Source organism: Dromiciops gliroides, chromosome 2, assembly GCF_019393635.1.
Source record: "Dromiciops gliroides isolate mDroGli1 chromosome 2, mDroGli1.pri, whole genome shotgun sequence".
Lineage (NCBI taxonomy): Eukaryota > Metazoa > Chordata > Mammalia > Microbiotheria > Microbiotheriidae > Dromiciops > Dromiciops gliroides.
Window position 1 is genome coordinate 62003483 of NC_057862.1, and position 15330 is coordinate 62018812.

Genomic DNA, 15330 nt, shown 5'->3' on the forward strand with positions numbered 1-15330 from the left:
CAGGAGGCCAGAAGACAGTTCTGCTTGTCAAATACTTCCCCCCTCACCCTTAGAGATTAATTTCTTTAATGTAAGGCCCTGAGCTATCTTATAATGGAAACCTTCCTGGGATGAGTCATTATAATATCACATATTTGTTCAGGGCTCGGTGACTTATACAGAATTGCCCAGGGTCTCAGAGTTGGAAAGGCCTATAAAGCCATCTAGGTCAACTTGAACTTGAACAAGAATCTCCTCTACAAATTGTCCTGTTGGGAGTCAGGGTGAGGAGAGATAATAGAGAGGGAGTGTGAAAGGCAGTATTAGCAAAGGAATTAAATGGCAGGAACAGAGAATTTAAAAGCACAGAGGAAATGTTCTGATTTCCCATTTTTACCAGAGGGAGTCTGCCCTAGCAAACACAGAAGAGTAGTTAATTCTCCACTGCCCTGTCTCTAAGTATACACTTTTTTGTCCCCATCATTTCCTGCTATGCAGTTCTTGATAGAAAAAAATTATCATTCCTTTTCTCCCATGATAAAGGTTTTTAAAAATTCATAGAATTAGATTTTCAAGAGTTGGTTTTCCAGTGGTCACTATAGTCCCATATTATGGGTCAAAATTTTAAAAGCCCACTCAATCCAGCACTTATTAAGCACCTACTATATACAAAGGACTTCTAAGCACCTTAGAAACTAAAAACAAACTCAAAAAATCATCCCTTGCGTCATGGAGCCTATATTCTATGGGGGTGGGAGGAGCTACAATATGCAATATAAGTAAATATAAGGTAACTGGAGGAGAGCACTAATAACTAGGACAATCAGGAAAGACCTTTCTTATTTACAGGAAGCTAAGATTTCCAAGAGGTGGGCTGAGGACATCGTGCAATGCAGGAATTGGGGGAGAGTCTGCAGAGGGAGAGATGGAAGATAAAATGTCGGCTTGGGGAACAGCAAACAAGCTGCTTCAGTTGGAGCATAGAACGTATGAAGGGAAGTCATTTGAAACAACCCTGGAAAGGTCAGCAGGAGCCAGACTATGAAGGGCTTGAAATGCCAATGGAAGGAGTTCGTATTGTATCCTAGGGGCCATACAGAACCACTGAAGGCTTTTGAGTAAGGGAATGACATGGTCCAACCGAGGCTTTTAGAAGGTTATTTCAACAGCTGCATTGGGGAGGGGAAAGACTGGGAGTCCAATTAGGAGGGACTGCAATAGTCCATGGAAGAGGTGAATGAAGAGGGGCCGGATAAAAGTCATGGCCAGGGTTCTTACAAACAGTTGTTTCTGTTCAGTCTCTAATTACATGGTATCTGCACTCCCTCTTCCCTCCTCAGTACTTTCTGTTGTTGTTTTCAAGGTGTATTTGAGGTTGAATTTCAAACCACCAGGCAGCCTTTCATCCACAGCATGAAAGCCTTATATTTCAAGTTGGTGTCTGCAGTTTTCAACATAGGCATGTGACACATTCAGGCTGTGACATGCCCAGGCTGTTGGTACAGTGATCAGGATTGTATCGGGGGTGGGGGAGGGGAGAAAAGAGCAAATGCCCTTAGCAGGCAGGATCAATGAACAGCTTGGATTTTCTAAAGATGCTCAACCTTGGCCTACCTTACCACCCCCCCCCCAATGGGAGGAAAGAGGGAAAAATAATGACTATTGAGCAAAGGGACCCAGCCTTATTTCCACACCCCGCTCCTTCTGGAAGTTCTTGTGATGGATGACAGGCTGCTGGCTGCAACCCTTCCACAGAAACCAAAGGTGAAGGGCAAGACAGACTTCTCTAAATCTCATCATAAGTTGAGCTAGTAAAAGCTTTGCACTAACTACATGGAGTAAGTATTCTGTGCCCAGGAGAGGGATAGAAACGCAGCTGCAGTCAGGCCTTGCTGAATTGGCCCCGGTGATTATTCAATTTCTGTCATTTGGTGTTTGGAAAAGATTGTCTCATAAATCCAGATTTCAAAAGAGCAGAATGAACACGCTGACTTGGAAAGGGCCAAAGGAAAAACTCAAGAGACTGGAGTTTGGAGGAAGGGGGAACACGTGTTACCTCAACTGCTGGCCTGGGCAAGCATCTAAAGGTACAGGGAGATGATGAAAACTGCAAAGCAATCCAGAGCATTCATTGCAAAGGCGCAGTCTGGGGAATTATGGCTCTTACTGGAGGCCACGTTTACCCCAGGTTCATCAGTTCACCTTCATTCCATACCTTAGCTTTTTAATAACTCCAGAAGATGTGTCAGGAACAGAAAAGACAGGGGGAGGAAATATTGACCATTCTACAAATGAAGAGTTGGCTACTCCAAGTATGCCCGATGATTCTAAGAGATGGTTAGTGATCTGTCCCCTTCTCGGTGTGATAGAAAAGGTGTTGTATTCAGAATACGAGGACCTGGTTCAAATCCTAACCTTGCTACTTGCTATCCATGCTATCTTGGGGAGGTCAGTTATGCTCTCTGGGCCTCAGTTTCCTCATCTGTAAAATGACAGGATTGTACTGGTGGCCTCTAAGGTCCTTTCCAGTTCTTATACCACCATTCTAATATCATATACTTACATTGCATGCACAATGCAACAGAAAGAGGACTAGACCAAATAACAGTCTGAGTATTAGTTCTTTCACATTTACTGTATAAAGTGGGCAAGTCATTTGATTGCTCTGGAAAATGTCACTTTCCTCATCTGTAAAATGGGCATAAATTCCTACTATGGTTAAAAGAGCTTCCGGTGGGGGCAGCTAGCTGGCGCAGTGGATAGAGCACGGGCCCTGGAGTCAGGAGTACCTGAGTTCAAATCCGGCCTCAGACACTTAACACTTACTAGCTGTGTGACCCTGGGCAAGTCACTTAACCCCAATTGCCTCCCTAAAAAAAAAAGAGCTTCTGGTGAGATTGAAATGAAATAATAACTAACATACCATTTAGGTATTTGCTATTAAGGTTGGCCAAGTGCTTCATTTGCATGAGTTCATTTAAATCTCAAAACAACCTTGTGAGGTAGGTGCCACAACCATTATTGTGTCCATTTTAAAGATGAGGAAATAGGGTCTAAATGGCTTTCTCATGGCCAGGCTTAGTAAGTATTAGAGATAGGATTGGAACCCACAGCTCCACAGGACTCAGAATTTCCTTTCACTCGGCTTCATTTTTCTGCTATCCACAAGCACTTTAAAAGGGAGGGGGGAGTTATATGTGTGTGTGTGTGTGTGTGTGTGTTAGCTATTGCTATTATTAGAAATTTTAGCATATATAGACATTACATCCAAATGCTAAAATCCTTTGGGAAATAACTGGAGAACTAGGGTCTCATATGAACACATTGACTTATATTTTGAATTAGAAAGAAATCTAAGCCAATCCATTCATCTTAAACAAGGCAGGAAGCATCAAGTGTGGCCTGGTAAGTGACATGGAAATATCAATGACAGATTTGTGGTTTACAACTAGGTATATAACATCCATGTGGAATTGAAGAATCATAAAATCATAGGTTTAGAGATAGATTTTGAGCTGGAGAAGACTTCTGAAGGTTAGTCCAGTACCTTTATTTTACAGATAAGTAAACTGAGGCTCAGAGAGTTTAAGTGATTGTCCAAGGTCTTAGAGGTAGTAACTGAGAACAAGCTATGTTTTTAGAGCACTATGTTCCTAGTTTAAAAGTGATTCTGTGGGGGGAAAAATCCATCCTAGTAGTATTTTCTTCTTCTTACATGTAATACAATCAATGTTTATTATATATGGCAATTTTTTGTTACAAAAATAGGCTAAAAGCAAAGCTAGAGTAAATCATAGGTTATTAGTGGGGAGTCAGCCAAAGATGGATTAACTATACAGGTAATCTAATCGGAGTTCCTGATCTATAAATGTTCGAACTCCTGTGACCAGTGGCCCTCATAGTCCCTCAGGAAAAAAATGTTTTTAAGGTTTTGTAGAGATATTTTTTATCTTTAGATTGGCAAAGTTTCTCAAAGAGTTAGGCCCATTAATTTTTGTAAGGAATACTTGATCTATTGGTGTTGATTCTTCCAAGTCATTAAAGTACTAAATACATAGCCCAACTTTTCCTGTATTATTGTACAAAAAGTCCCATCTGTAAGGGATGTTCCTTTGCTGGAGGGTAGGATTGGGTTCCAGGGTGCTAATTTGTGAGGAAGCAAAATGTTACCTGTCCATTTCCAGAACTATGATATGGGATTTTCTGAGTCTTGTAGTTCATTGAGGAAGCTGAAAGGCTTCCAAGAATTGGCATCTACTAAAGATTCATTAAAGGGAGTTTAATTAAAGATCTTATCTGTGGGTTTGTTTGGTTTTTTTTTTGTTGTTGTTGTTTTTTGGGTTTTTTTGGTGGGGCCGTGAAGGTTAAGTGACTAACCCAGAGTCACACAGCTAGTAAAGTGTCAAATGTCTGAGGTCGGATTTGAATTTAGGTCTTCCTGAATCCAGTGCTGGTGCTTTATCCACTGTGCCACCTAGCTGCCCCCTGTGGGTTTGTTGTGTTTTGTTTTGTTTTTGAGCCAAATTATCTATGGGTTTATAGGTGAAAGCAAAAAAAAAGTACATTAAGCAATTAAAATTGCATAGATAGTCAGGATAGTAACCAGTTCATCTAGGCATGAATAATTGAATGAAGCAGTGAATAAATTCTCTAAATTGCCAGTGACATTCATTGTCAAGAGGTTGGCCTTGGGTTATTCTCTTTAGTGAGAGATCAAAGGCCCTTAGTACAAGCATTTAGTTTTCCTCTTTGGATTTCTACATATAAACACTAATTCAGATTTTATGGGTAGGGGCAAAGGATGCACATAAACTTCCAATACACAAAACAACAGGAAAATATAAGGACTCAATGATTAATATAGTTGTGTCTAAATGTGTGTATACATGGGTATACTCTCTAGCCAGCAGTGGTAATTCATTTCCATCTCCAGAGGAAGGATGGTCCTTGTATTTACAAAATTCTAAGACACATGTACAACCTAATATCTATCATAAGGAAGGTCATAGAACAGGCACAGGGATAGGCCTGAACACTATGAAATGAATGGAGACAGTCTTAATGGGCCCTACCATAGAGAGGGGGTAGACTAGATGATCCTAGAAGTCTCTTCTAGTTCTAAGATTCTTTTGATTTTCCATAATCTGGAGCACCCTAAATATTCCTCAAATTTCAGACCCCTCACTTCTGTAAAATGACTTATTTCTCTACTTTGGCCATTCAGGTAGTTTGAAAGTCTTCATATTGAGTGTACTTAGGGGGCAGCTTGGTGGCGCAGTGGATAGAGCACCAGCCATGGATTTAGGAGGACCCAAGTTCAAATCCGGCCTCAGACACTTGACACATTCTAGCTGTGTGACCCTGGGCAAGTCACTTAACCCTCATTGCCCCACCAAAATAAAAAAAAAGGAGTGTATTTAAAGAGAAGAAAGGAACAGGTAGCTCTAAGATGCCATGAAGCACCAAAATCAGGATAATTATTTGGAAATCTCGATCTCTCCATCATTTGCCTCCTCTTTGGAAAGTCCCCTTTGTGACATGCAGCGACTTTCCCAGAACCATATGCTCAAATCCAAGTTGACCCCTGATTTAGACGAGGCCTCTGCTTAACATTCTTCTTAAACCATGTATCCCTTAATCTGCCAATTAATGAAAAAGTCCAGCTCAGACATCTGTCACCTTCTCCAGGGTCCAACTCCACCACAGCTTCCATTCCCGAAGTAGTCCTTTGTTTCTATAAAGGCAGCTATTGACCTCTTCTTCCTTTTGGATCTCTCAGGGGCTTATCTCGGCTATCCTAACTCTGGGCACACAGAATGAAGGATTTATTCCAGTCAATAAGAACCTCTGGTAAGTGCTTTTGAATCTATCCAATGAGATCGTATGAGAAGAGGGACTATCATGACTTTTAGATAAAGAAAAAAAAAATGTGTAGTATGTTAGCTGGTCTACATTCTAGCCTAGCTGGGCCACTCGCTCCCCCCATGAAGTAGACATCCATTTTCTGCCCTACTCCCCCGCATTTGCACACATCCTGACCCATGCCTGGAGTATCTTCTTCAACTCTGCCTCTGCATCCTCCTCTTGCTTTAAGGCACAGCTCAGGGGCCACTTCCGCCATGAAGTGTTTCCTGATCCCCACCCCCCACCCCCAGTTCTTCTCTTATTTTGAATTTCCTTGTACTTACTTATGTGAGTATGTTTTGCCCTCTCTTCCAGACTCTTTAAGTTTTTGTCTCTCCCCCTCCCTCCAGTGGCTACCACAGCATTTTTTATACTCCCATGCAAGGGATTCATTCTTTAATTTCATCAAGTTAGTAGCCAGGGTCTCCTGATCAACAAACATAATATTTGTTGAATTTGTTGAAATCCAGGGTTCTTTCCAATACACCACACTCCCCTGGCTTTGAGTCCAGCTTTCCCGCTATAACCTTGATGATGCCATTTTCCTGGCCTCTCAATTGTTAGACAAGATTAAGGGGGAAAATCTTATTAGGCTGGTTTCTTGCTCAAGAACAGTGCAAAATTACTATACTAAGAATTGAGAGATGTGGATCCTATTCCTTGCCCTGCCCTATCCCTTCAGGAAAGCTGGCAAATCTCACTGGTTCTCAGTTTCTTTATCTGTAAAATGGGAATGGTAATACCTGCCTGCTCTACCTCATAGGGTCTTCATACTCACAAAAGTACTTTGTGAATTGTATAGCACTGGGCAAGTGCTTTTATGGGATAAAAGTTCATTCCCCAGAGACTCAAATTGAGAAAACGAGCTCATGTTTTCAATAACCATGTTCCATGGGGTAGCGTCTTTTTACATTCATGGCTTTGCTACTGTAATAAGGTTTTAGTTGAGGTTCTGCTAAATGCTTCACATATAATTAAATGTCTAGGCATCAAGCTCCCTTATTAACAGCCACATGGAAAATTAATCTGCAGCTTCTTTCTCAGCATCACTCTGAATTGCCTCTGAGTGATAACCAAAAGTAAGACTTTCACAAAGACCTTTATTTTAATATCAGATCTATCATCCCATTCACCCTCACCTCCTCCCAGTCCTGTCCTAGCCTGTGCAAGTTCCCAGTTCCATAAAAGAACCTGTTAGAAAGGGCTATAGTTCTCACTGAATATTTCTTTTCTTTTCTTTTCTTTTCTTTTTGCGGGGCAATGGGGGTTAAGTGACTTGCCCAGGGTCACACAGCTAGTAAGTATCAAGTGTCTGAGGCCAGATTTGAACTCAGGTACTCCTGAATCCACTGTGCCACCTAGCTTCCCACCTCACTGACTATTTCAAACCATTAGAAAATGGTTTTACTGCCCAAAGCAGTAAAAAAGCAAGCACAGGTCTTATTAATGTAACTTTAACTACTTTAAGGGATGTGGGGGGTTAGGTTTTCCCACCATCTCTTGGCATGATATTGCTGAGTGAGCCTTAAAACACTGAACATGGCTCTTGGTGGCCTTGTAGAAGGACAGATCAGTGTGTGAGTCCTCTCAGCCTGCTGCAGAGGTTCACACGTGCTGGAGAAGGCCCTTCTGGGAGAGCAGGGGCAGCAAGTGATCACTGCATTTTGGAGAAAAGTGGGAAGGTAGAGACAGAGTAAGGCAAGGAATGGGAAGCAAATGATGAGTCCCTTTAGGAGCAGCAGAGAGGAAGAAGGTGTTAATGCATACTGACAAGAAACCACTAGAGCCATTTACTCTATTCGGATATTTTGGCAGCCAGAGAGAGAGCAGGGGTAAGTGTTGGAATGAAATATGTTCAGGCCCTGACATGACCTAAAGTTGTGATGTAGTTCCATCCTCCCTGCCAGGCCCCTTCTGACAGGGCCAGAAGTCCCTTTGTTCTTGAGGCATATGGGTTGGGGAAATGACCTCCCCTCATTCTCCCTCACCACCTCCCAAGAACTGGACCCCAGATATGGAAGGGGAGGGAGAATTACCCTCACTTAGATTTCAAACAGGGAGAGGCCTCATTCCTTTTCACATGTAGCTCTCCTTTGTCCAGGGCCCAAGTTGTTAAAATGATCTAACATTTGGGGTGTTGGGGATGGGGAGGGCATAGGGAGCAGAGAGGATCTAAGGTCCTTAAATGACTGAGATTCTGAAGTTTGACATTCTCTATGAGAAAGGGAGAAACTTAAGTTATGGAACAAGAGTGACTCTCATTGTTTTCCTCCCTCACCTGCTCCCAGGAAAGCTCTAGGCTCAGAATAAGGCCAATTCCCACACACTCCCAAACTGGACAAACTGGGGACCCTTACATGATAAATGCTCATTCCCCAGGGAATCAATTTCCTGAGACTCCAACCAGTTTCTACCAAATGGGAAAAAGAACCCATGCTTTCAATAACCATGTTGCATTGGGGTAGTATGGTATAATGGGACCAACTTGGGGGTTAAAAGTTCTTGAATCTGGTCTTGGCTCTGTCACTAACTAATTGCATGACTTTAACATTTTTGAGTCTCAGTTTCCTCATCTATTGAAATAAGAGCAATCTATCTTTTTTTTTAGTGAGGCAATTGGGGTTAAGTGACTTGTTCAGGGTCACACAGCTAGTAAGTATCAAGTGTCTGAGGCCAGATTTGAACTCAGGTACTCTTGACTCCAGGGCCAGTGCTCTATCCACTGCGCCACCTAGCTGCCCCAAGAGCAATCTATCTTACACAGGGTACTGTGAAGGTCAAATGGGATAACAAATATTAAAACACTTTGGGAATTGAAGAAGCTCTATATGTGTCCTCACTCACACTTAACATATACCTATATAAACGCACAATCTTTAGATGAATGAGTGTGGCCTATATTTAGCAATTCTTAAGCCCCTGTTAGTAAAAGATCGGTCATTCCCCAGAATAGCAGGAAGCCAATTACATCACAGGAAATCATGGTGCTAGACACACATAATCATGACCATTCCCAGCTGAGAATTGTAGCAAGAACAAAACATGTGGATACAAATCAAAGCCAAGGCTGCCTGCGGCAGAGGTCCCCATGAAATGACATGCAGTCATGCTGGACCGGAGCCAGATTATTGCTTAATGGATACAAAGCACTGCTGACCTCATCAAAGAAAGTACATTTCCCACATCCAAGGCCAAACTCAAGCCCAACAGGTAGATCTTTTTTTCCCCCTGTTGTAGTTTCAAGCCTATAGACAGATCATATCTTTCAAACTCTCAAATTCCTTTTCCTGTCTTGCTTCAGGTGCCTAGAAGCTGATCGCAGTAAGGATGCTGTGATCCACAATTCATTCATTCATTCATTCATTCATTCATTCATTCATTCATTCATTCATTCATTCATTCATTCATTCATCCAGCATCTATTATGTACAAAGCAGTTTGTAAGAAAGAGTTGAGTCAGGTACTATTCCTGAGCATAGGTTGGGTGCTGACTCCTGGAAGAGGCCTTTCTTGAATTCATCTCAGTCTTGAAATCATTTTGCGTAATTTTGTATGCACTTTGTATGCATATTATACTCTCCCAATAGGATGTTAACTCCTGGAGGGGAGAGACAATTTAATTTTTGACTTTTTTTTTATTCCCAGTGCCTAAAATGGTGTCTTGAAAATAGTAGATTATTAATTGATGGTTGTGAATTTAATTAAATTTAGTTGAATCTCTGACCTCAAGGAGTTTATAAACAATTATTAATAGAGTTAAAACAGAGGCACAAATAACTGTGGGTAAAAAGCATAGGTTAAAAGAAAGTGCTAAAAAAAAAGAAAGTGCTTTGAGAGTTAAGAGGAGGGAGAGATACTCAATCATGGGGAGAGGCATAAGTATCAAATTATGCTTCATGGAAGACGTGGTTTTTAACATACACCTTGAAGGATAGGTCAGATTTCAATAAACCAAGGTGGGGAAGGGGAAAAGTGGATTCCAGGTGGACAGAAGGATATAAGTAAAGGTCCATATTTGGGATAATGATTGATGCAGAGCACATAAGAAAAGGGAAAAGGGGGGGGCTGCTTTTAAGCTCATGGTCTTGCTGGGGGAAATGAGGCTAACTCATATGGAACTATCCAGTCCATACCTGATTGATCCCCACTTGGATCAAATCCTGAATCACTGGGTGGGTGTAGGAATTTCACATTTAAGGTACCACCTGCTTGCCCAGGGAGTATCCAGTCTTGACATTTGTGTTTCCTATTCCCACCAGGTCTCTGTCCTTTGTTACAACCACCAGCTGCTTCTCCTTCATTCTGCTGGCCCTGCTGTATTACATCATTGATGTGAAGGGTTGGTGGAGTGGCTGTCCTTTTATTTTCCCAGGTGATTTGCAAAGGGGAAAGTGTTGGCCCAGGGGGGACCTTTCTCTAGGTCACTTGTAGGAATAGTGGGGTATTTCCCTGGACATATTATCCCATGGCTTCCAGTTCATGCATAAAATTTTTCCTCTACCTCATGTCCAAGTCCTCCTTAGCCAATTGTTCCATCTGGCCTACCTTTAGGAATAGAGGGACAGCATCAAAGAGGATGGGTCAAGCTTGTAGCCAATTGGACCAAATCAGTTTGATATTATTTTGGGAGATTTGAAGAGGTGATTTAGCAAACACATGTAACCTTGAGTTGGAATTTCTAACCTGTCTCCAGGTATGACCTGAAGTCTGATGGGTAGTGCCTCTCTACCCCCTGGAAAATATAAAAACTAAAGAAAATGAAGAAGAGGAATTTGTATTCCTCAGTCTTGGTGACTAGAGAACATATCATACATGAAACTGATAAGACTGTGTCCTTGCTGGTGATTAACAAGCAAACAAAGAATTACTGAATAGCTACTCTGCACCCAGGACTGTGCTATATGCTGGAGGAGGGAAGGGAAGATACAGAAAAGTTTGATCCCCACTCACATGATCTTTATAATTTCATGGGGAGTGAGGGGAAACCAATTGAATTCAACAAACATTTACTGAGCGCTTATTATACAGCAGGTACAGTATTACCAAGACTAAAATAAACAGTTCCTTCCCTCAAGGAGCTTACATTCCACAAGTGAAATAATTAAAAAACAAAATAAAGCAAAGTAGAGTTAAAGGCTAAAAGATGCAGCCTCCATGGGAATCTTCCTCCAATGCCTCTTCATGGTATACATGTGATCCTGAATTTTCAAAGATTGGAAAGTCTTATAGGCCCTACCAATCTGGGAAAAGTTTTGAGTGTAGGCCTAGTTACAGACTGTGTGTCTGTCATCCTAGGATAAACCTAGCTAAATTCTTAGAAGGTCATCACCGGGTTAGCCAGCAGATTATTCAGCCAGAAAACATAATGAAGAACATTTTCTAACTAAGAATGGTAATGATTTATATTCATTGAAAAGGCAGCCATACCAATAAGACTATAGATTCATGGAAATTTAGAATATCTGATGTACTATTGAGGGCTGGAGAAGTCAAAGAAGGCTTCACAAATGGGCTTCCAAGAATGATAAGTTTCCTTAACCAAGAGTCCAGCCTTCTTGCAAAGCCTCAGAAGAGAGTGTAGGTAAGAGAGACTGGGCATGTATCAGGCTACTTGATTGGAAATACCCAGATTATTCTGGGGGCAAGAAATAGGAACCTGAGGAGTCAGTAAAAGAAGTCAGTGTGGTAGTATAGAAACCATTCTAAATTTGGAGACAGAACTTGTGTTCAAGTATCAACTGCCACTTACTACCTGGACAAGTCATTTTCCTTCTTTTACTATGACCTTCAGTTTTATCATGTGTAAAATAAGAGGATTGGAGTAGATGAACTTCTTAGATTTCTTCCAGTTGTGATGATGGGATTATAGATCTAGAATTAGAAGGGACTTCAGAGGGCATCTATTTCAAGCCCTCACTTTTCAGATGAAACGGAGATCTAAGACATTTTTCTTTCTTTCTTTCTTTCTTTCTTTCTTTCTTTCTTTCTTTCTTTCTTTCTTTCTTTCTTTCTTCTTCCTTCCTTCCTTCCTTCCTTCCTTCCTTCCTTCCTTCCTTCCTTCCTTCCTTCCTTCCTTCCTTCCTTCCTTCCTTCCTTCCTTTCTTTCTTTCTTTCTTTCTTTCTTTCTTTCTTTCTTTCTTTCTTTCTTTCTTTCTTTCTTTCTTTCTTTCTTTCTTCCTTCCTTCCTTCCTTCCTTCCTTCCTTCCTTCCTTCCTTCCTTCCTTCCTTCCTTTCTTTCTTTCTTTCTTTCTTTCTTCTATCAATCAATCAATCTTTCTTTCTATCATCTATCTATTCATATGAGTTCTATTGGGTTGCATTGGATTGGGTTATATTAAGAATTCATATTCTATGTAAAATGGACATGGGACTTTATCCTGGCTGTTACTCCTAGAGGTTCATAAGTAAGACTATTTTTAAAGTGGACTTTTACTGCAACCAAAAGAAATTTCTGCTTTTGAACTCCCTGAAATGAACCAGAATAGGGAAGACTGTCAACGATAATCACTTACATTATATAAACCACTAAGATGAAGAATCTTGGACAGTCTTCAAAGTGGTCTAATAACTAACTCTCTGATTCCTGCTTTGGTACCTGCTGTGGCTGAGCAGCCCCACTGAAAAAGCTCACCTCTTCAAGAGGTTGGTTTCTTAATTTACCATCAAGATGAACAATCAGGTTTTTTCTGTCTCATACCATTTTATTAGCCCTCAACGTTTCCCAAAGACTTCTTTTGACTATTAAGTTATAAAAGATAGAAAATAGTCAGACTCTAACTCTTCCATGTCCTCCTCCTACTTTCTTCAGACCCTAAAAGTCTTGTAGAAGCCAAATTCTGTTTAGGTTCCAGGAGACTCTTCCTCTAATGGCCTTCCTCCCCTGGTCTGTAGATGGGCAGAAACAACAGATGATGTTGAAGTTGCTGTCACTCTGGGGTTCTAGATGGTTCTAGAAGAACTAGATGGTAAAGCCCTGTTCTCTCTATCTTCTTGTTGCAGGAATGAACTCCATCTTGGTTTATGTTGGACACTCTCTCCTGGGAAGCTACTTCCCTTTCAGCTGGGAGATGAAGTCACCTACTTCTCATGCTGAGCCCCTGGCTCAGGACTTGCTGGGAACAGCAATCTGGGTCTTTGTTGCCTTCCTGCTATTTAGAAAGAATGTCTTCCTTAAGATCTGATGCTTCAGGGCCAGCCCTGAGGTTGGAGGATTCTGTGGGTGAGCATCACTTGACTGGGGGAAAGCAGGTTTTGAGGCCATGGGGAAGGTGATTTTGGAAAGGACAAGTGGTAATTTGGTCGAGCCTTTGGCTCACACCCTGAGTGCCTTAAATCCAATTGAGTTATCTGTGCAAAGAAGAGCTGTCATTTCTACACACCTCATTCCAGGAAAAAAGTGTCTTGTGGGCATGGAGCCAGTCTGATCTCTGCTCCTACTTTTGAAATGAATAGAGGGCTTCAGGCTACAGGGGACTCAGCTCTGGCAAGACTGAGGCTATAAGAGCAGCACTGAGGCTATAAGACCTGGGACCATATTGCCCTCTTATCTGCTCCCTCCTTTCTCTATACACCATTCCCTTAAGCAATGTAATGATCCCCCAAAGCCCCCAGCAAACATTCCTCCCAAAGCAAAACTGAGCCATCCTAGATATCTGTCCCCCAAAAAGCATCCTAGATCCAAACCAGGCATTAATCATTTCTGGTTTTAGGAACAAGGACAAAAGCTTCTGTTAAGGGTTATAGGGAAAGGATCAGAGATCTAAAATATGGACCTTCATCTAGTCCAACCTCATTTTTTCAGTTGTGAAAACTGATGCCCAGAGAGCTTAATTTGCACTAACTCATTAAATTCAGAGCCAGGTTTCAAACTTAGGTCCTCTGAAGCCAAATCTATTGTTTTCCCACAATGCCATAGGTTTCTATATCTGAGCCTTTTCTTTTCCCTCTGTATCCCAGCCAAAGCAAGTTCCCAGCTACTTCTCCCTCATGTGCCATTTTCATGGAGATACTGAGTCTAAGAGGGCAAAATATTTTCTTTGATGATTTGGGTGTAATTTCAGCTCTCCTGGAGCCTAGTCCTATTGCTGCTGGTACTTAAGACCCTATCAAGGACTCTCCTATGATTTTTGTCATCAAGATCTGTCAGTTAACATTAACTGAACTTCTCATGGGCTTCTTTAGACCTCCTTCCCCTGCTATCAAAAGATTTTACCTAGAGAGAAAACATGGTATGGTAGAAAGAACCCAGGCCTCACGATCAAGAAACAAGTTCTATTTCTAGTTTCCCTTCCCCCCAGATCAGCTGTGTGACCTTGGGTAAACTGCACACATAGAATCCGAGAGTTGATTCCTACTGTGACGTTGAAAATCTAAATGTGGGTCCTAACCTGCCCCTCCCCATTTGGGGCGGCGGGGGGGGGGGGGGGACTGGCTAAGATTACCGATAAATCCAGCAAGAGTTTAGGCTTTTAAGGATTAATAGAAGTATATTAGAGGGCAGCTAGGTGGCACAGTGGATAAAGCACTGGCTCTGGACTCAGGAGGACCTAAGTTCAAATCCGGCCTCAGACACTTGACACGTACTAGCTGTGTGACCCTGGGCAAGTCACTTAACCCCCATTGCCCCGAGGGAAAAAAAAAGTATATTAGAAGTTAGTGAAGAGAGAGAAGTTGAGAAAGCCACCTTTATTTAGCTATTCACTCTTCTATAGAAAACATGTGGAATAGATCTTTCTACTCTGTTCTGTCCCTGCCACCATCACACCAAAATCCCGGATGAAAAGAGAGAGATCCCGCCAGCCAGGCTCCGCTTCCTACTTCCTGTCTCCCTCTCCAAAAGGGGAGATCGTTTAAGCTGATTGTTTGAGAGCGGTCTCCTGTTGATGGCATAGTCCACGGTCTCTGAGAACAACACCCCACTCAGGGTCAGCCAGGTGTGGTCTCAATTTAATCATTCTTAAGTAGGTTCTCAGTCTTACCCAATTCAATCTATTCTGAATCAATCTTCAGGTGGGGCCCCTGGGCTTCTGCCAAATCCCATTATTTTATCACACTACTACAACATGCCCAACAAATAGTCATTCAGACGTCCCCTGAATACCTCTATAGGTAGCAGAGGTGAAGTGGACCCATTACTTCCCAAGTCAATCCATTCCACCTCTGGATGGTTGTGATCATTAATAAGCTTCTTAAATCAATCTGAAATCTACTTCTCTGCTACTCTCCTCTGCTCCCCTATGTTTCCTCAACCATTGATCAAGGTCTTTGATTTAATGCCAAGCAGAAGTAGTATTATGCTCTTCTACAACACTACTTAAATGCTTGACTGTAGTTGAGACCTCATTCCCCACCTGTCTTTTCTTCTCCAGACTAAACATAACCAGATCTTCCAACAGATTCTTGTTAAGTCATTTAATCTTTCTCAGCTTTATTATTGTTCTCTATAAA

The 15330-nt window shown here is 41.7% G+C and overlaps 1 protein-coding gene across 1 annotated transcript in view; it reads left to right on the plus strand.

Annotated features, from left to right (window-relative positions):
• The window catches only part of LOC122739671 (heparan-alpha-glucosaminide N-acetyltransferase-like), a 383950-nt gene extending 369573 nt beyond the window's left edge, over positions 1-14377 (plus strand). The window contains exons 16-18 of the mRNA XM_043981320.1: positions 5759-5829; positions 10143-10255; positions 12883-14377. Of these exons, the coding sequence (XP_043837255.1) occupies positions 5759-5829; positions 10143-10255; positions 12883-13064 (366 nt within the window). The 3' untranslated portion in view covers positions 13065-14377. The remainder of the gene's footprint in view (positions 1-5758; positions 5830-10142; positions 10256-12882) is intronic.
• Positions 14378-15330: the final 953 nt, after the last annotated feature.